Raw genomic sequence first — 20,295 nt, forward strand, 5'->3', positions numbered from 1 at the left:
AATTAAATATCACACGTCTCGAATAGTGAAGGAAAAACATCGTGTGAGCAAACCTGCCTGCCTGACACTTTTCTTAACTTTCTACGTGTGTAAAGTCTGCTAATCCGCATTTGGCCGGCGTATTGGACTTTCGCCTCTCATTCTGAGAGGAGACTCGTGCTCATCAGTGAGCCGAATATTGATTGTCAATGATGAGATACACCGTTCTCTGGCTAACTTGAACGTATTGATAGTGAGAGATAAAGACGTATTCATAAAAATTCGTAAAAAAATACTTATTTTTACCTCGTGAAGTAATGTTTGTCAGTATTACGTACATATTACGTAAAGCTAACAACGGAATAATAACATTACATTGCGGTGCGTCCTGCGGGCAAACAAAACATGCTGTGTTTTGGTTATTATATAAAAAGCGACATGACATCCAAAATTACGATAATTGGCAAAAATCCTCAAGGTTTGCCTTTCTACTAATATTGCTATTTAAGCAATAACTTTTACTGTATACGAATATAAGATAACTTGTTATGTATTCTTTTGTTTAACTTTAGCAGAGATTTCAATATCATTAAATTGTAAAACAATTTTGTGCTACTTATATTTAGACAGTTACTAATTTTGATGTGCGGTGAATAAAAAGAAAAAATGTATTTTGAAGCAAAATTTCAACAATCCATTGTGATTGGATTATTTTTAAATTTATTACGAAAACTACAATATTTTGAGAATCACTATAAAATAAGACAATCTACTCATACGCTTGAAAAATATGATATTTCTTCTTCAATTTATTTTGTAACAAGAATAATCGACCGTTCGACGCAGTTCGATCGATTATTTTTGATTTGGTTTAACGAAGTGTCGATAGATGGCAGTGTAAGTACTTTGTATCGCGACATTGAGTAGTTTGAACAGATTGTTGTGAAGTTTTTTACAATAAATATGATTCGCATTGGAGAAGTCTATTGCCTTCGTTGTTTTATATCGCTTCGGTGCGGATCACGTATAACATAACATTTTTGAACTGTTATTTCAAGTTCTAAAGTAAAACGAATGTTATTATTTTTCGGAGGCAACGCAAACAAAACACTGATGATGTGAAATGTATTCCCGGCGGCTTCGTCGCTGCGGTGGAGCCGTGTCGTTAGGCGGAGGTACTGACGGCATAACACATTTAATATATTTTCCTGAACTGTTGGCACAACAAGAAAGCTTAACGGTACTCGTAGATGTATAGTTCATAACAGAGTATGAGTAAGGACTTCTGAACATTACATTCTTAAGCTACATGCACAAAAGACATCCCTTAATGTCATCGGTCCTTATAGTGGGTTGTCTAATTCCTAATTAATGATTTAAACTTATTTCTTCCTTAGTTCCTAATAGTTGTACAATTTAGGGATCAAGAATCGAAAACTCACATCATTATTATGTTGTTCTTTACATGGTTGCCCTTGACTATAAAAAAAAAAAAAACCTTGACTATATTCGGCGGTAGGTGATACAATCTGAGATGAAAGCGGGCTAACTTGCTAAGAGGAGGATGAAAATCTACACCCCTTTCGGTTTCTATACGACGTCGTAGCGGAACGCTAAATCATTTGGCGGTACGTCTTTGTCGGTAGGTTTGTAACTAGCCTAGCCGGGGATCAACTGAGGATCTCCGTCTTGTAGATCCACCGCGACTACCACTGCGCCACGGAGGACGTATTAAAATATTTACTCGTTTAGTGGTTCACTACAGTGCCAGGACTCATTTGTTATACAAGAAGGGGATTTGGTTCTTCGACCTAACAAGCAGCTTTAATGCTGATTATGATAGTGACTCTTTACTGTATTTTTTTGGAATTAAGAAAAGCTGAATATCGTATAGACAAAAAATAACATTCATATAAAGTACCTTGAAAAAAACACATTATTTTCATCGTCAAACAAAAAATTGTTATTGTAGAATATGCCGCTCTCTCGGGGCTTGGCTTTCACTGCGATGTCCTTGAATGGAGAAAACGTCGTTAGCGGGGTAACGTACCGTTAGAAAAAAGTATGTTTTTTTTTGTATATATTTTTGATATTCAGCTCATAGCCGATATTATACTACCTCCAGTATGTTGTAACTCCTTTTAATCTTTTTAGGTTAAATGGTAAATAGATAATTTAAAAATGTTTAATGTACTTTATGCTTATTACTTCTTTTATTTGCCGACAATTCAGTTCCAAGTTAAACGCAGTCTCCCCTGAAAGAAGTTGTTCTGGATAATCATCCAGCGATGGTCAGATCTTCGTTGTTTTATATAAGTTTCTTAGCTTATACTCCTATCATTGATAAGCATGGACTACAATGGAGTTTGCACTATGGGCCCTGGTAGCTTTAGGCGGTTCAAAGTACTATGCTTATTCCCTCAAATAGTCATACTTTAAACATTAGCTTCTATATTTTATAGTTTTTCTTCTGTTGATAGTCATAGTGGCTTTCAACTTAGACTTGGGATGCCAGTAGTGAGGTGTATAAGCAAGCATTTAACAGTAGACAATTGACAGGCAGACCACCACTCCATACATACACGTATACCAAACCAGACGGATATCGTAGATTATACATACAAAGTTTCGTGTCAAACCTTTGTCAGACACAGTTACAAATATATACTTCAAGACTTCAAGATAAATGAAATGCATCATCATCATCATATCAGCCGATGGTTGTCCACTGCAGGACATAGGCCTTTTGTAGGGACTTCCAAACATCACGATACTGAGTCGCCTGCATCCAGCGAATCCCTCCGACTTGACTCGGTGCTGGAACGGCGACTCCGCACTGTAAAACTCAGTGTTGGTCGACGCCCCACCAGGTGGTATTGTAGCACCATTAATATTTCTTACGCTGCAAGTTTCTAAGCTCATAAAAAACCAATAAATTAAATGAATCTGTAACTCCGTAAGCCCCCCAGAGCTTGCGCAATCCTACACATGTTAAAATCAATTTCCAATAACTCTTCTAATAGGAAATTAAGGCGAGCGTTTGTTTTCCAGCAAGGAGTAATTTATCAGCGCTGTCAATGTGCTAGCGTGTCGCGAGCGGGACAGGGTGACGAGCCCATTGTGTGTTAGAGAGGGACAGTGAGAGTGAAATAATTTATATCTTGTGTATTATTCATCCACGCTTCAATGGAATGTACACGTAGGCATGGATGGAGAAAAATTGCTAGCATACAATTGTGACGAAATTTTCACACTTTTCAGCAAATTTTCAGTAGATATTTCATTTTAATGGACACGTTAACTTTCTGCAAATATGTATTTCTATTTAATCGCATAATAAATATTTTTAAAAACATAAATTCAATCGACTTCCTGACGAGATGTACAGACTACACTAAGACAGATATTAATAACATGGTAGTTACAAGAATGTCCTATCTACGGATCGGTTCATGGCGTGTGGTGCTCTATAAGATTTATTTTGTTATCATTTAGCATCGCCTTAATACCGATGACTAGTTGGGATCATAATACCTAAGTACAATGTTATTTTTCGCCTTTTACTGTTATGTATTTTTTTGTGTAGGTTTATTTTAGTTTTTTGATTCCGTCGAACTCAAAGTCCGCGATAAAAGTTATGCAATAGCTTAAAAACATAAAAAAAAACTTCTATCGTCATACGTTTTTTCCATGCAAAGTATTTACATCTTTGCCAGTGGGGTGGTAACTATAGTGTTTTTCAGATAGCATGGGTACGGTGACAGTTCGTTTCGCTATTGAAAGAAAGAAAGTCGCGATTCACGATAATAGTACGTATTATGAACGTCATAAGGCAACTGTCACCGTGCCCATGCTATCTGAAAAACATTTTAACCACGGCCTATACCTAGCAGTAGACCAATACTGTGCCAATTTAGAAAATTTAAAATCCTTAATAGATCCGAATTGGGAACGAACTACAGCTTTACCAGTTTCCCAACCCTGAAACCGAGACTAGATCCATTTAGCGATGTAGATCAAGGTCTTATATCTCCACAAAACCTTGCCGAAGTTGCGAAAAAAAGTTATCTAATCCAAGTTTTTGAGCGGCTCCAATGAATGGCGTGATTTATTTCGTTCAGGAATTTCTATTTGTCACCGTGACGTTTATTTATCGGCGCAGGTCGTGGGACGGAGTCACGCACGCTGATTTTTCTACTGAAACAGACTGTGAGCAGGTTGGAAGATTACATTGTTTATTTATTGACTTCAAAATTCATTTATTTCAAGTAGGCTTCAGTTTACAAGCACTTTTGACACGTCAGTTGACTATTTATAAAGATTCTACCACCGGTTCGAAAGGCAGGTCCTGCTGAGAAGATACCGGCAAGAAACTCAAATCATACAGTATTATAGTTTACAATTCATAACAATTACAATTTCTTATGGTTTTACTTCTTGTGTGAAGGTGGAAGCTGATCCAATGGCCTCCAAGCACCTTTATCATTAAGGAACTCATCAATAATGTCCCTCGACTAAGTAAATGTTTTTTAACACATTGCTTAAAGTTGTGCATTGGCAAGTCCATCGCAGTCTTGGATCTTGTTGTAGAAGAGTACACCCAAACCTACAAAAGATTTTTTAACTCTTTGGAGACGATTTGCAGGAATAACTAACTTATGCCCGTGTCTAGTCTAGTGTCTACTTCATACCGGATACGCGAGAGCGTATCGCCAAATTCAAGCAAACACCAAACAGTAGGTCCTCACACGGACTATTTAGAGCCTTTTTTGGCTCGGTAATAACTCAAAATCTATTGGTATCATGTCCATTTTCACATTAATATTTTTCAGTTTTGATATGATGTAATTTAGTCGCGAACGCCCCGCGGTTTTAATCGCGTAGCATCCATTTTTGTGGGGATACGGTGATAAGGCGAAGTTTTTTAGTAACTGATAATATTATAGCTTTAAAATAATTTTTAAAATGAGTTTTATGATTTAGCGTAACATACAATTTTACATTCGCATTTATAGATTAGGCTTTAGTATTGGATACAATTAATAATATGTAACTTTCAATCGTTAATGTTACTTTATTATTTCTCATATAAAAAATGGTGGAAGAGTTTTTATCTATAACATATTATTATAATAACTTTCAATACTTTATTCTTTATTCAGCGATACATGGGATAGCTTAGACTTTATTTTGATTTTATTTTTTGCAATATCGAATGCTGCCCTATTAAATTCAATATGAAGACACATAGACTTATGAGTATAAATACTAAACCCTCATTTTACCAATAAAAGGTAAAAAAAAACATGCAGGTGTTTGTTTAATCTGAATAAACGTTCAGTTTTAAAATCTCTGTAATGTTTTAATGCTTGCAGCTTCGAAATACATTTTATCGAAATTCCTGAACGCCCCGTAAAAAGCGGGACACTTTTCCGGGTCCTTTGTACGTGTAAAAGCTATAGCCGGGTATTGCAGCCCCGGGCGGCCTGGCACCCGGATAAAACGAAGGAAAGCTCGACACTATCGGATTCGGTGCTGGAATTTAGCCTCGTTTCCGGTACATGACGCGTTCAACTATTGCCGATACTGTTTAACTGACTTGATGGGCTTAGATCAAAAGGTCAGAGTTCGAGTCTTAGCTTAGCTTAGTTCTTTCTTCAAAGACACGAGTAACTCGAATTTAGGACATATGTGTTACATCCCATGCATTGAAACTTCATCACCTTAAGCCCACTAACCCGCGTTATAGTAGCATGGTGTGTCTAAGATCTAAATCTAAATCTAAAAAGTTTCTTAAAGTGGGAAAATTAAATAAACTGAAATTGGTTGTGAATATTATTTTTATAAATTAAACAGTCACCTACTAGTAATTTACTTAACTTTATATAATTTTTTTTTTAATTTTTTATCAGTAAAACTCAAGTTTTAGACGTACCATAAGTTTCACGATACTCCTAGGTTATCCAAACCTGTATTAGGTAATCCAATGGTGTTTCACAAAGCTCTCTGCATTCCAAGGTGTGATTCCCAGTTTCCAACTCTAAGCTTCTGATGAAAAGTTTCAAACTCAATTTTAAGTTATATTAGACATAAACGGGGGGATGGATACTTTGTAGTGAGAAAAATGTGTGTCTAAAATATCAACTAATGAAATTGTTGAAAAAAATGCCTCATCATCATCGTCATTAGCCGATGGACGTAGGACATAAGCCTTTTGTAGAGACTTCCAAACATCACGATCCTGAGTCGCCTGCATCCAGCAAATCCCTGCGACTGGCTTGATGTCGTCAGTCCAGCTGGTGGGGTGTCAATCAACACTGCACTTTCTAGTGCGGAGTCAGAGACCCCAACGTCCATCGACTCTTCGAACTATGTGCCCCGCCCATTGCCACTTCAGCTTCGCCACTCGTTGAGCTATGTCGGTTACTTTTATTTTTCTGCGTCCTACAAATGTCCTACAAAGTGCCACCTTGATTGTTAATATGAGACATAGATTAGAAGCCTCATATGTCTGAAATCTCACTAGTAAACGACTGAAGTTGCTTGGCAGTAAACATAAGTACCTACCTAAGTAGTATACTTCTCTAGACGTGTCTACCTAAAGTATAGAATATTTTTTTTTTAAATATATAGAAATTATACTACTAGATGTTTTAGTGACTGAAGATACGTTACATTCATAGACTGTGGCAGTCGCAGAACTAACTTTTACGTTACGTTTGTACATCACAATTCACCGAATTTCTGCTATACCAGAAATAGCGGCGAAAGTTTCTTTTTTTTGTCGACGTGCGCCACATATCTGTCGGCGAGTTTGTTCTGTTCTGCCGACGGTACGCGGGCGGAATGAGCGGGTAATTAGCGGTAGACGCGTGACCGGGAAACGCAATATTCCTTTAACATTGTTACGGATGTACGAACGGGGTTATAATTCCTACTTATATACAGGGTGTTGCGGAGTATCTTCCATAACTTCAAGGTGTTGACAAGTCCACTTACAGGAACCAAGTTTCATATACTTTTTTCAACTAAAACAAAAACTGTTTATGTTTTCATACAAAGTAATTATTCAAATAACTCCATGTAACACCTGCCTTATCTATCCTAGCATTTTATAATAAGTAATCGCAGTAGTAAGACTGGTGATATCGACGAGATAGCAACTGGCACTCCGCACTTTACTACTACTTAATGATATTTATCAATGAATAAGTTTGGCTACGTCATAATATAAGGATGTGATATTATGGGACACAACGTAAGATCTACTTACTAATAAAGAAATATTTTTTACTCCGACAATATTCATTTTAAAACACATGTTCCTCAGACATTTATAATTAATTTTCCTTAAAGAATATCCTAGAGTTATGGGAAATACTCCTGCTCCCGAGCAACCTGTATAATGGTTATATAGGGTTTATTCAAATACTAGCTAACCAGGTGGAGTATTTGCGGTGTCTTTCAGTATAAACTTGAACTCCATATGATATCACTTCAGAGATAAGGCCGGCGTTACACCATTGTTTGTATTCTCACTTAATTTGTTTTGTAAAATTTTGTTATTTTGATTTTGTGTAATAAAGTGTTTGAAGTCAACCAAACTTGCTTGATAGTATGATTAAAAAATTGTAGATTCATAGGGGATATTGAAGACCCGAAGTTCTAAAGCAAAGTTGGCTTCGTAATAGAGACATGTGAATTTTAATACCAAACTATGTATAGTTTTACATATGCAATAGATAAAGATTTCCTTTTAGATTTCCCTTCTAATTAATAATTTAAATTGAAAAAATATTAAATTCAACACATCTTATCGCGCATACTCGTGATTTTTCCTAATATCCTAACAACTACGGATGTAGATCATAACTTATCTACACCTACATCCGTAACCAGTGATGACTTATGGTTCCGAGACTTGGTCGCTAACTATGGGCCTCCTAAGAAGGCTCAGAGTCACACAGCGGGCGATGGAACGAGCTATGTTAGTATCTCTGCGTGATCGAATCAGAAATGAGGAGATCCGCAGAAGAACCAAAGTCACCGGCATAGCTCAACGAGTTGCGAAGCTGAAGTGGCAACGGGGCACATAGTTCGAAGAGCCGATGGACGTTGAGGTTCCAAAGTACTGGAATGGCGACCCTACACTAGAAAGCGCAGTGTTGGACCCCCCACCAGGTCGACTGACGACATCAAGCGAGTCGCAGGGATTCACTGGATGCAGGCTCATTATCGTGATGTTTGGAAGTCCCTACAAAAGGCCTATGTCCTGCAGTGGACGTCCATCGGCTTATATGATGATGATGACGGATGTAGGTCTATGACACATCTACTTAATGACAACAAAGCGACATACGAGTAAGTATCAGTACAATATTTTGTAGAGTGTATACTTTTCCATTGATTCCTTCCTCTAATTACTAAACATAACTAACTAAATAAAACACGCTTATGAATAAAAAAGCTGTAGTTATAAAAAAAGGATTTTGCTGGAATATCTTTGAGTTTTAATTTAAAGAAGTTTCCCTCAACATTAATATTTGCGCGTCGTCATCTCCGAAGACTCACAAAGCTGCGATTTATTCAACAAATTATGTTTGAGAAACTTTTCGCGAGCTTTGAATACGAAGTGCTTCTAGTTGTGGCTTGAACCCCTGGTTTTTACCTATTTGTGGCAAAGGTAACATCTAAATTTAAATGTACTGGACAAGTACTTTGGCTGGTGGGAGGCTTCCGCCGTGGTTAGTTACCACCCTACCAGCAAAGACGTATCGCCAAGCGATTTAGCGTTCCGGTACGATGCCGTGTAGAAACCGAAAGGAGTGTGGATTTTCATCCTCATCCTAACAAGTTAGCCCGCTTCCATCTTAGACTGCGTCAACACTTACCATCAGGTGAGATTGTAGTCAAAGGCTAACTTGTAAAGAATAATAAAAAAGTGCAAGTTGAACTCGCGTGAAGAGGGTTCCGAACGATGTTAGCTGTCTTTTTTTTAAACAAGTAACTTAAATTAATTATAGACCAAGAAAAAAATACTGTTTATTATTGTTTGTTCCGAATAGGCTACGAAATTCTTTTACTGATGGAATTAGCTACATTATCAGCGAATGACATATACTGTATTTTATCCCCGTATTACCAAGGGAATGGTAATTATGCGGGTAATAGTGATGTGTTAATGGGTGTAAATATAATATAAATAAATACTGGTTCTCTTCGTGAATTTTATTTTAATTTTATAAAAGACCAAACAACAATATGTATAATGTATGCGCACACAGTCCGTGCGAGTCAATTTCGAAGTGTCCGCGCGTCGGTCGCTGGCACGACGGGCCGGCGCGGAGTCCCCGCGCCCCGCAACCCGCGTAGTCGTCCGCTTGGACATCCTGCCCGCCCAAGCCGAGGCTGTCAAATAGGCAGTGGGCAGATGTTATTATAGGCCCGAGTGATTAGGCCTCTCCTGGTCTGGATCTCGGCTACTCGCGAAACTCCGTCTCTGCCCGAGTGCAACTTGACTATTCGTCCGAGCAACCACAGAAGAGGCGGCTGGCCCCTTTCCTTAATAAGAACCAAGCTGCCTAGCTGCAAATCCGGACTCGCTGATTGCCATCGGGTACGTTGCTGAAGAAGAGATATATATTCTATTGAGAACCGATCCCAGAAGTGTTGCTTCAGCTTCTCAATCCTCTGGTAGCGGTCCAAGGCACTGAGCTTGGCGTCGCTGACAGGAGGACGAGGAACAGATAAAAGTGGTCGTCCAATTAGAAAGTGAGCTGGAGTTAAACATGAGAGGTCTGAAGGATCGGAAGAAAGAGGTGTCAGCGGTCTGGAATTAAGGATAGCTTCAATTTGAGCAAGGCATGTTGCCATCTCCTCATAGGTTAAGTGTGTTAAATTTAAAATCCGCTTTAAATGATGCTTTACCGATTTGACCGCGCTCTCCCATAGTCCGCCCATATGAGGAGTATAAGGAGGTATGGTTTTAAAATTAATTCCATGGGTACTCAAATCAGCTTTAATGTCTTCGGACAGATGTGTGAAAAAGTTGGATATATCGTTACTGGCTCCAAGGAACGTTGTGGAGTTATCTGACGTCACAGTCAATGGCTTTCCATGGCGACTGATAAACCTAAAGAATGCAGCGAGGAAGGCCTCTTTAGTAAGGTCTGTGACGAGCTCCAAGTGTACAGCCTTAACTGCAAAGCAGACAAAAACGCTTATATAAGCTTTGGTCAATTTTGCACCCCTGCCCTTACGATTGGCGATCAAAATTGGCCCGGCATAGTCAACACCGCAATGTAAATAGGGATACTCTAACTGTGTTCTATCTTTGGGTAGGTCACCCATGATGGGTTGTAATGGTTTAGGTTTAAACCTAAAGCAACGTACGCAGCTATGCACGACGCGTCTAGCAAGGTTCCTCCCCCCCAGTGGCCAATATTTTTGTCTAATATGAGACAATAGAAGCTGAGGTCCGGCATGCATGAGTTTTATGTGTTCTTTTTGAAAAATTATTTGTGTCAAATTATGTTTGCTGCATAATAAAATTGGGTGTTTGACATCAAATGTATAACAAGAATTGCTTAGACGACCACCAACTCTTATTAAATTATTTGAGTCCATGAATGGAGTTAATGATTTTAGCCTGTTGTTTTTAGGAAGAGGCTTATTTGCCTTTAATAATATGTATTCCTCAGCAAACATAATTTGTTGAACAAATTGTAATATGTAATTTTCAGAATTTTCTAACTCTATTGTAGATAAAGATTTTGTAATTTTAGTATTAGGATTTTTACAATTGTATATAAATTTCTGTATATATGCAAATGATCTAATTAAATGTGTGTAATTCGAATGTTTTTGTGTGAATTCATGTATAAAGTTTGTGTTGTTATTTTGTGTAACTGTGGTGTGTAATAAAAATTCTAATTGTGTATGTGTCTGTATATTTGATGTAAACGACTGTGTGTTTGGTATTACTGGAAATTGTATATTTTTAGACTTAAGAAAATCTGGACCAGACCACCATAGTTTGCATAAGCTAATGCTGTTCGCTACAACTCCACGAGAAACTAAGTCAGCAGGATTTTCTTTTGATGGAACGTAGCTCCACCTGTGACCCGCAGTGCTGTCCTGAACCTCACCCACTCGAGTTCGTACGAACGTTTTTAACTGATTTGACTGAGTTTTGAGCCATGCCAAACACGATAGTGGAATCAGTCCAAAAATAAGAATTATGTACCTTAAGTGTCAGTGATGAAATCACTTTAGCATGAAGTCTTGTGGCTAGAACCGCACCACAAAGCTCCAGTCTGGGTATTGTGGTAGGTTTTAGAGGCGCCACTTTATTTCTAGAAGCTAGAAGGCGAATATGTACAGTGCCGTTTGCGTCGACCGTTCTTACGTAGATACACGTTCCGTAAGCGCGCTCTGATGCGTCTGAAAAGGTATGCAATTCTAATAAATTTATGTTGTTATTACAGACCCAACGTGGAATACGAAGTGATTTAAGAGAATCAAGAGAATCTATAAAATTTAAAAAAATATTCTGTGTTTCTTTTGACACTTCATCATCCCAACCGCATTTATCAATCCAAAGTTTTTGCATGAGCATTTTAGCTTGAACAGTGCAAGGTCCTAAGAGGCCAAGGGGATCAAATATTTGACTTATTAAAGATAAAATTTTACGTTTAGTGATTTTTTTTGTTTGAGTATTTAAAGTTATTGTAAATAATAAATTATCTGAATTACAATCCCATTGAAGCCCAAGTGTTTTGCAAGGTAAAGTTTCATCTAGATTTAAAGTTTTGTTGACAGTAATATTATGTTCAAGCGAGTTATCTTTAACTAATGATTTTAAAACTTCGGAATTGTTTGATTGCCATTTACGTAGCCTAAATTGCGCTGACAGTAAGGTCTTATTAACATGTTTGCAAAGTTCAATGACTGATTCTATAGAATCGCCACCGCTAAGAAAGTCATCTACATAGAAGTCCCTAGCAATAGCTGTTTTTGCAATAGGATCTGAACATTGCTCTGCCAACGAAACTAAGCATTTAGTAGCTAGGTACGGTGCAGATGCTGTACCGTAAGTAACAGTGTTTAACGTAAATGTTCTGATGTGTTCACTTGTATCAAATCGAAATAAAATTTGTTGAAGTGAACGTTGTGATGGCTCGACTAAAATTGCCCTGTACATTTTTTCAATGTCTCCCGAAACAACGTATTTGTGTTGACGAAATCTTAATAAAATTGAAAGTAAGTCGTCTTGGACAACAGGACCTACCATTTGAATGTCATTAAACGTCTTCCCCTTATATGACGCAGAGGCATTAAAAACTACGCGAAGTTTCGTCGTTGTTGAGTTTTCCCGAATAATAGGAAAATGTGGAATGTAGTACCGGTTTTGTGAAATAGGTTCAGTAGATTTTGATGATTCACTCATGTGACCTAAATTTTTATATTCTTTTAGAAAATCTAAGTATCTCTTTTTTAAAAGAGTATCGCGGTTAAATCTACGCTCAAGCGCTAGTAATCTATTTCGTGCTGAGAAGTAGTTATCGCCGAGAACATCGGGCGACTCTTTTAAGGGTATAGTGACTATAAATTGACCATTTATGTCGCGCCGAGTATTCTCTGCGAAACTCTGCTCACACGCCTGCTCTTCTAGTGTTAAGTTATACTTAGACGAAACTGATTCTATTTCCCAAAATCGTGTTAGCAAGGCATCATCGCGCTGAGTAAAAAAGCAAGACGAATGATGTGCGTTGTTTGTGTGTAATTTTGTGTGTGCCTTGATTGTGCCTGATACAAGCCAACCAAGTTTAGTTTTTTGCAATTTTGGACATTGCTTACCGAGATCGATGAAATCTGAACACATCACGTCCCAGAAGACATCAGCTCCAATCAAGATATCAATGGTTGACGAAATGTGGAATGATGGATCGGCTAACTGAATATGAGAAGGTATTTTTAAAGACCTTCTATTTATGTTGCAAGATGGCAATGTGTTGGTTATCTGAGGCAATACGTGACACTCTAGAGTAACCTTGTAATCACCCGAATATGACTCTATGGGTAAGGTGCAAGACTCTGCACTGTAGGATAATTGATTATTAATACCTGTCACAGTGGAGCTTACGTTTTTTCGTGCCAAACCCAGCTTCTCACAGAGGTGTTGTGTGACATAGTGCGCAGTAGCACCATTGTCGAGAAGAGCGCGAGCGGTGTGCAATCTGCCGTCCGCGCCGACCACGTTCACCAAGGCTGTGGAAAGTAATGTAAGAGGCTTGTCACTAGCTGTTATAGACGACGACAAAGCTACGACAGTTTCCTGTTCAGTATCTTTGTGTAGAAGACTACTGTGCTTCAAATTACAATATTTGCAGTGAGTTAATCGACAGAATCTGTCTTTGTGTCCAGGCCGTAAGCAATTTTTACAGACTGCGAAATCTTTTACTTTTTCTAACCGTGCATTAACACTTAACTTTCGAAATTCCGCACAGCTAAATAGAAAATGATTTTGTTTACACATAGGACATGAAATTTCATTTTTTGTGTTTTTTGTTTTGTTGTAAATTGTGTTTTTTGTGTTTTGTGTGAAATGATTTAATTGTGATGTATCTTCTCTTTTTGTATCTTCCAACTGTATTGTATCTAACAAGTCTGCTCGATTTGTTAAAAAAGTTAAAAATTGTTTTAATGTTGGTGATGTCGTTATTGAATTCCGGTGTTCCTCCCAGTGACGAAAGGTGACACTGTCTAATTTCCTACTCATCAAATGTATTATTAAGGTATCCCAATGATCGGTGGGTTGACCCAAACTATTTAATGCACATAAATTTCGATTAACGGTATCGACTAAATTTCTTAATATTTTACCAGACTCTTTTTGAATTTGTGTGAAATTTAATAAAGCGTTAACATGTATATTTACTAAAATGCGTTCGTTATCGTACCTACTAGAAAGCAATTGCCAAGCAACGTCATAATTTTTTGCTGTGAATTCAAGACTTTGTATTACAGTTAAGGCACTGCCTTTTAATGCTGCTCTTAAATAGTGAAATTTATTGATATTACCAATGGTGGAACAATTATGAATTAGAGACAGGTAGGTATCTCTGAACTCCAGCCAATTTTCCATTTTTTCACCATTGAAGAAGGGAAGGGAGATTTTAGGTAAACGAACGAAATCTCGAAACCCTCCATCTCTGTTTACGCTCCCTTCACTAGTCTTGGACACAGAAAGTCTCCGATGCAGTTGACGTCTGCTCCTGTTCATAATTGTTCTTGCGGATGCTACCAATGAAAAATACTTTTGGTCAAATTCCTCACGCTCAGAAAATAGTTAACTTGGATCTTCTGATAACATTTCGAGTTCCGTCTGAAATTTATCGAATTCAACATGCAAGCTGTCTACTTTATTTAACCGGCACTCAAGCTCATTAATTTGATTTTCAGTTAAATCATCATGATTACTATCATCAAAGCTGCTTAAATAATTTTGAAAAATTGTTAGCTTCCCCTTAACACTACCGCGAAGTTTTGTCAATTCTTTTATTTTTGCATCACCCATTTTTAGAAAAAAAATCAAAGTATAAAAACAATAAATTAAAAAAAAATCTCAAATTAAAGATAATTTAAATTAATTGAACCATTAATTATTTACTCAAGTAATCAATCTACAAATGTTAAATACTTGCTGCAGCTTAATAGGTATAATTTAGAAAAATGTGTTTAAAACAATATACTAAAAACTTAGCTAAAAGCTAGAACCATATAAGTTCTCTAATGATGTGCATAAAATATTTAAAAATTAAATTCTTAAATGTTAAATGCTAGTGTTGACTATGCTATGAGCTATCACAGTGTTTTATTATTTATAAAAGCGTAAAAGATAAAATTATAAACACTAAAAAGCATTACTGTAGGTTATAAAAATCTAAACTATTACTATATAGCTTAAATATATGTCTATCTTAAAAGAAAAACAGCTAAAAAGCCGCGCGTGATGAGTAGTTACCTATTTGATGCATTCATATTATATTATTACGATGCAAATTGACTGAAAGATAGGTATGAGAACTACGTCGCTAGCGATAAGGAACCGGTTTTTTGTCCGAGCGGCCGAGCGGCCGAGCGGCCGAGCGGTCGAAGCGAGTTGAATACGTGTAGGTAGGTAGTTAACCACGTGTAATATTGAATGAATAAGCAAGCAATTAATTAAAAAATTTAGCTTGGAGCATAATGAACGATTATTATAATTCTCAATTAAAGTATTTAAGTACCTATGAAGATTATGATTATTATAAGAATTAGATGTAAGTTTAATACGTTATAATGATTAGCTTAAGCGTGTGAAGAAATTCTAATTTTGAAAAATCGAAAGGAAGGCGCAAGGAAGACGGAAAAATAAGAAGGAAAATGGAACGAACTCACTCAGTATCGTGTCCCTCGTCCTTTGTTTCCGCGGTGCTCTTCTCGTAATTCTTCACAGCTGTGTGTTGTAGGTACAGTTCGCGCGGCGAGAGTTTGGCTTTGACCTTCGGATGGAGGGGATTACTGCGCATGGGTACTGTCACGCACACAATACTTTTCCTTTTTTATGTACCAGGTTGGATATTTGAGTGGGTCAAAATTCATGTATAGTGATAATAATGCTAGAAAATAATACGAAGTAGATAAACTTCTTCATTTATTAAAACTATTGATAGTTATTTTACATATTTAAAATGTTTATACAGAGTTTTTGAATCTGAGCTAATTTACTGACTACTCTATTTAATTTAGAAACAGTTTCCGTTTTCATTACCTGCAAAGTCTCTATAGTTTGGTTATTTTCCGACTGACTGAGTAAAGAAGCAACTTCCTCAATCTTACTTCGAAGTTGCTTCAATGAATCGATACATTCGTCAGCTTCTTTCTTTAAAAAGCAATTCACGTCATATATCATTTTCCGTGCTTGCCTTTTTAAAACAATGTTTTTTTTACGCATTTTTAAATCACTTTTTAATATTTAACAAAAAAACTTAAACAAACAAACTCAACAAATAATAACAATCGACAACAATTAACGAAAATAGCAATTCATTTGTGAACGTGATTGTACAACAGGAGTGCGCGGTACGTCGTTTCGGTGCGAGAGGCAGGTAACGACTGGAGCGCCAATCAGAGCACCGCGCACCCGCCCCGCACCCCGCTAATGCCCGTTGATACCCAATTTCTGATTTCTGCGCAATAACGGTCAAAGCCAAACTCTCGCCGCGCGAACAGTATTCCCATTTGCAGAAATCCTTTCTTGTTTGTCGTATGGCTTGTTTCCAAATCCACAAAGTTAGAAGGGCGAAGGACCAAAAATAGTGATGTGTTAATGGGTGTAAATATAATATAAATAAATACTGGTTCTCTTCGTGAATTTTATTTTAATTTTATAAAAGACCAAACAACAATATGTATAATGTATGCGCACACAGTCCGTGCGAGTCAATTTCGAAGTGTCCGCGCGTCGGTCGCTGGCACGACGGGCCGGCGCGGAGTCCCCGCGCCCCGCAACCCGCGTAGTCGTCCGCTTGGACAAACCGCAGGGGGTATGTTTGTGATTAACTTATTTTCTTTAAAGTCAGCACATAACAAAGTCCATTGGAAAGAAAACATTTAAGCTAGTATGTAACAACACGGTGTGTAAAATCAGTACAAAAGCTGTAAGCTGACAATGTATCAACAGTTCAGTTCAGCCGTAAACTATAAAATATTATATTACACCTTACGTTTATCTTAAATGAAACTATTTTTGCAACAGTTTTGCATAATACATTCTATACAGGGTTATTCAGTTACAACTAAGTAATATCAACTGATATGGACATCTAGAGACTTTTGCCGAAAAAAATAAGCTTTTTTAAACACTTTTACGAGCAGCAAACAGCAAAAACGTAATTTGAAATGCTCAATATTTTTACCAGGACCTAGAGGACTAGTACTTATTGAAAATTTGGTAATTTTCTCACTTCCTGTTTTCCTTGGATATGATAATGACTAAGGCACGCCATTAACGATCAATTATTCCCACGTTTCTGCAGCACCCACGACTATAACTGATCGTGTATTGATCACTGCGTACATGACGGCTAGAGTTATGAAACGTCTTCGTTGCCGTTTGCGCTGCAGAAACTTGAAAACAATTGACCGTCAATGGCTGACTTAAGAATCACCCGTGAACGATCAATCAAAAAGGAAAATAAAAATTGAGTAATAGTTTACAAAACTAAAAAAACACACTGTTCTCAACTCGGACTCGAGAGCTATTACCGCTTGTTAGATTTGTCGCACCCACTCGTAACACAGTCTTTATGACTATTTATTGGTTTTGGCTTACATTTAAACAGTAAACATGTATAATTGTACTAATATAATCTGATTATTATCTGATTTCAAATACATTTTAGATTTTAATAAAGCAATTTCTCGTTTCAATATAATACAAAGAGTCCCGCGCGAACTACTTCAATACTACAAGGAAACAATTCAATTAAGTTTTTCATTTTGTTTCCTGGCGTATTTCCCCCGGCGCCCGGCCACGTGACCCGGGGACGGACCGGCGCCGACCCGGTAGCAGCCCGGTAACGACCCGGTAAATGGTCCACTTAAACATGTGTATCTATATTACAACTCAGTTTTGCAGAACCTTGTAAGAACAAATAAAGTCTACGCTATGTGTATTACATAGACTAGTTTTTCTCAATAGAACCTTGCAAGGGTACTACATATCTACCAGATTAACATACAAATGGAGACCCTCGCATCTTTTGGACTTTTCCTTAGCCTTGCGCCTTTGAATTATTACAGATCATTCCTACCAAAGATCGTAAAGTTAAAATACCGTGGTAGAATACAACTTTCGTTTAAACTAAATATCACACTAATATTTTGTGTGTTTTTTTTTAATTCTCTACAAGTTAGCCCTTGACTACAATCTCACCTGATGTTAAGTGATGCTGTAATCGACGACGGAAGCGGGCTAACTTGTTAGGAGAAGGAACAACACCCCTTTTGGTGTCTACACGATATCGTACCGAACGTTAAATCGCTTAGCGGTACGTCTTTGCCGACAGGGTGGTAACTAGCCACGGCCGAAGCCTCCCTCCAACCAGACTTGAACCAATTAAAAAAAACCTCAATCGGTCCAACCGGGGATTGAACCCAGGACCTCCGGATGAATGATAATAATGATCGGACTTCAAATGCTCTCTGAAGCATTGGAATGTAACCAAGAAACTTCGATCTCTGGGCGGAGAATAAAAGAAGAATTTCTAGAAAAAATGAAAAAAAAAAAAATCAAGTGTGCAATACCACACGACTGAACTAAAGCTTCTTTAGCTCTAGCTTTCTCTCTCAACGTCTGTGCGCCCGTTATTACACTTTTCGTAACACATTCATTCTTACTCCCCAAGTCGAGCGTTAAGAAGTTTTACTTCAAATGACTCAGTATTTCATACCCCCTCAGGTTTGGAAGTCAAATAGGCCAACCACTGGATTCGGGCAGTTACAAAATCATTATTAAATAATGTTATTAATTAATCAATTATTATTATTAATTAATTAATTCGTGAGCCCAAGCAAAGATGTTAATTTCCGATTCACCCTGCCCCCACCCTTTGTACACAGGCCGTTGAAGGGCGGAAGTTGACTTAAATTACCACCCTTACAAACACCCGCTACAACCTAACTCAAAATATCTCAATGAATGAATATTGAAATGAATAGCTGTTCTGTTAATTTACCTAAAAATCAAGAACAACTTGGCCGATTAATCTTTTTTGTTTTGTTTATTTAATCAAATTATTAAATTATATCAAAGTTTTTGATTTTAATCAATAAAAATAAAATTTAAGTGTACTTCTGTGATTTCAAAATAACTGTCATAAGTTATAAGCAATTGTATAAGTTGTTGTCTACACTTATTATATAAAGAGGTGAAGTTTGTACCATTATGCCATGTTCTACACGGCATCGGCACCGAAAGGAATGTGGATTTTCATCCTCCTCCTAACAAGTTAGCCCGCTTCCATCTTAGACTGCTTCATCACTTACAGATCAGGTGAGGTTGTACTCAAGGGCTTACTTGTAAAGAATAAAAATAAAAAAAAACTTGGTGAATATTATGTGGTAAGAGTGTATCGCTATAGTCCAACAACTGGGGATTGGCTAGATTTTTTAAATTTAATTCCTATAGCCTTAGAGCTGAAGCTATAAAAAAATCTCCATTTATAGTGAAACCTTATTACTCGATATTGCGAAAAATAAGTTCGGCTAATCCAGACTTGCGACTCGATCACTGCGACCATCTGTATGCTAATGGCGGCCGTCTTGGGCGGCGTAGACTATCGACAAATTGATTTATACGTCCTTTATAGTTCGGACGGTGGAATAAATCAACTTTGCATATGAACACATTGATAAGCATTTTTTTTATGTTAAATTGACCTCGTGATCCGAAACAACATCTAAGCACTGGACCAACCAGACAGTCAAGTGGCAGCTGTTGTTATTGTTCCGAAAATGGAGAATTTCCATTAGAACTGCTTGCTTTATCTTGAATACAGACTACAGAGTACAATGTTTTCATGAATATTTTATCATTACCCATTATGTTATAAACTGTAATCTAGCTGACGCCGCGCGGTTTCACCCGCGTGGCTCCCGTTCCCGTTAGAATACGGGGATAATATATAGCCTATAGCCTTCCTCGATAAATGGGCTATACAACACTGAAAAAATTTTTCAAATCAGACCAGTAGTTCCTGAGATTAGCGCATTCAAACATACTAACTGTAAACTACTAAATGGTTAAAATACTAGCTAACACCGCGCGGTTTCACCCGCGTGGTTACCGTTTCCGTAGGAATAGGGGGATAAAATATAGCCTATAGTCTTCTTTGATAAATGGGCTATCTAACACTGACAGAATTTTTCAAATCCTTTCAGTGTTGTTCAAACAAACAAACTCTTCATCTTTATAATATTAGTATAGATTAGAGAGTAGTGTTAGTAGAGTATAGATTAGTAGGTTTTCATAACTGACACTGACAAAAGTGTGTACCTAACTCGACATGATGAGTTTCGAATTCGTCTATATCTCTCTCCGCCTAACACGATATTATCAGATGCAGTAGGCACAGTATCAATTTATAAAATCATTTTAACAGAATAGCCCTACAGGCGAAATCGCGGCCAAAAGCTAGTTATTATATTTGTTATTTAATAGAAATAATAGTAAAAGCTATACCAATATTATAAAGAGGTAAAGTTTTTGGT

The 20,295-nt window shown here is 37.3% G+C and overlaps 2 protein-coding genes across 15 annotated transcripts in view; one reads left to right on the plus strand and one right to left on the minus strand.

Moving 5' to 3' along the window:
• Positions 1-20,295, plus strand: part of LOC112049553 (complexin) — a 322,195-nt gene that overhangs the window by 81,634 nt on the left and 220,266 nt on the right. The window lies entirely within an intron of this gene.
• LOC112047560 (uncharacterized) lies at positions 9,193-16,555 on the minus strand. 14 transcript variants are annotated; one of them, XR_008252106.1, is made up of 4 exons: positions 15,421-16,555; positions 13,124-13,248; positions 11,225-11,421; positions 9,193-10,178 (listed from the first exon to the last, which is right to left on the minus strand). XR_008252106.1 is itself a non-coding variant. In XM_052889146.1 (3 exons), the coding sequence occupies exons 1-3, from the start codon at positions 14,261-14,263 to the stop codon at positions 9,391-9,393; spliced, it is 1,134 nt and encodes a 377-aa protein (XP_052745106.1). In that variant the 5' UTR covers positions 14,264-15,378; the 3' UTR covers positions 9,193-9,390. The 14 variants fall into 14 exon arrangements, 8 of the variants coding, with proteins under 8 accessions (XP_052745106.1, XP_052745101.1, XP_052745103.1 ...); XR_008252103.1 differs by having other exon boundaries at positions 13,105-13,248; XR_008252104.1 differs by having other exon boundaries at positions 13,105-13,248; positions 15,417-15,433.

This window comes from Bicyclus anynana, chromosome 24 (assembly GCF_947172395.1).
Source record: "Bicyclus anynana chromosome 24, ilBicAnyn1.1, whole genome shotgun sequence".
Taxonomy (NCBI): domain Eukaryota; kingdom Metazoa; phylum Arthropoda; class Insecta; order Lepidoptera; family Nymphalidae; genus Bicyclus; species Bicyclus anynana.

Coding starts and splice junctions, on each gene's coding strand:
- LOC112047560 (XM_052889139.1), bottom strand. CDS start 14,263: ATGAACAGGAGCAGACGTCAACTGCATCGGAGACTTTCTGTGTCCAAG. Junction 10,179..13,104: donor CGTAAGCTCCACTGTGACAG/GTATTAATAATC, acceptor TCTGCTTTGCAG/TTAAGGCTGTACACTTGGAG.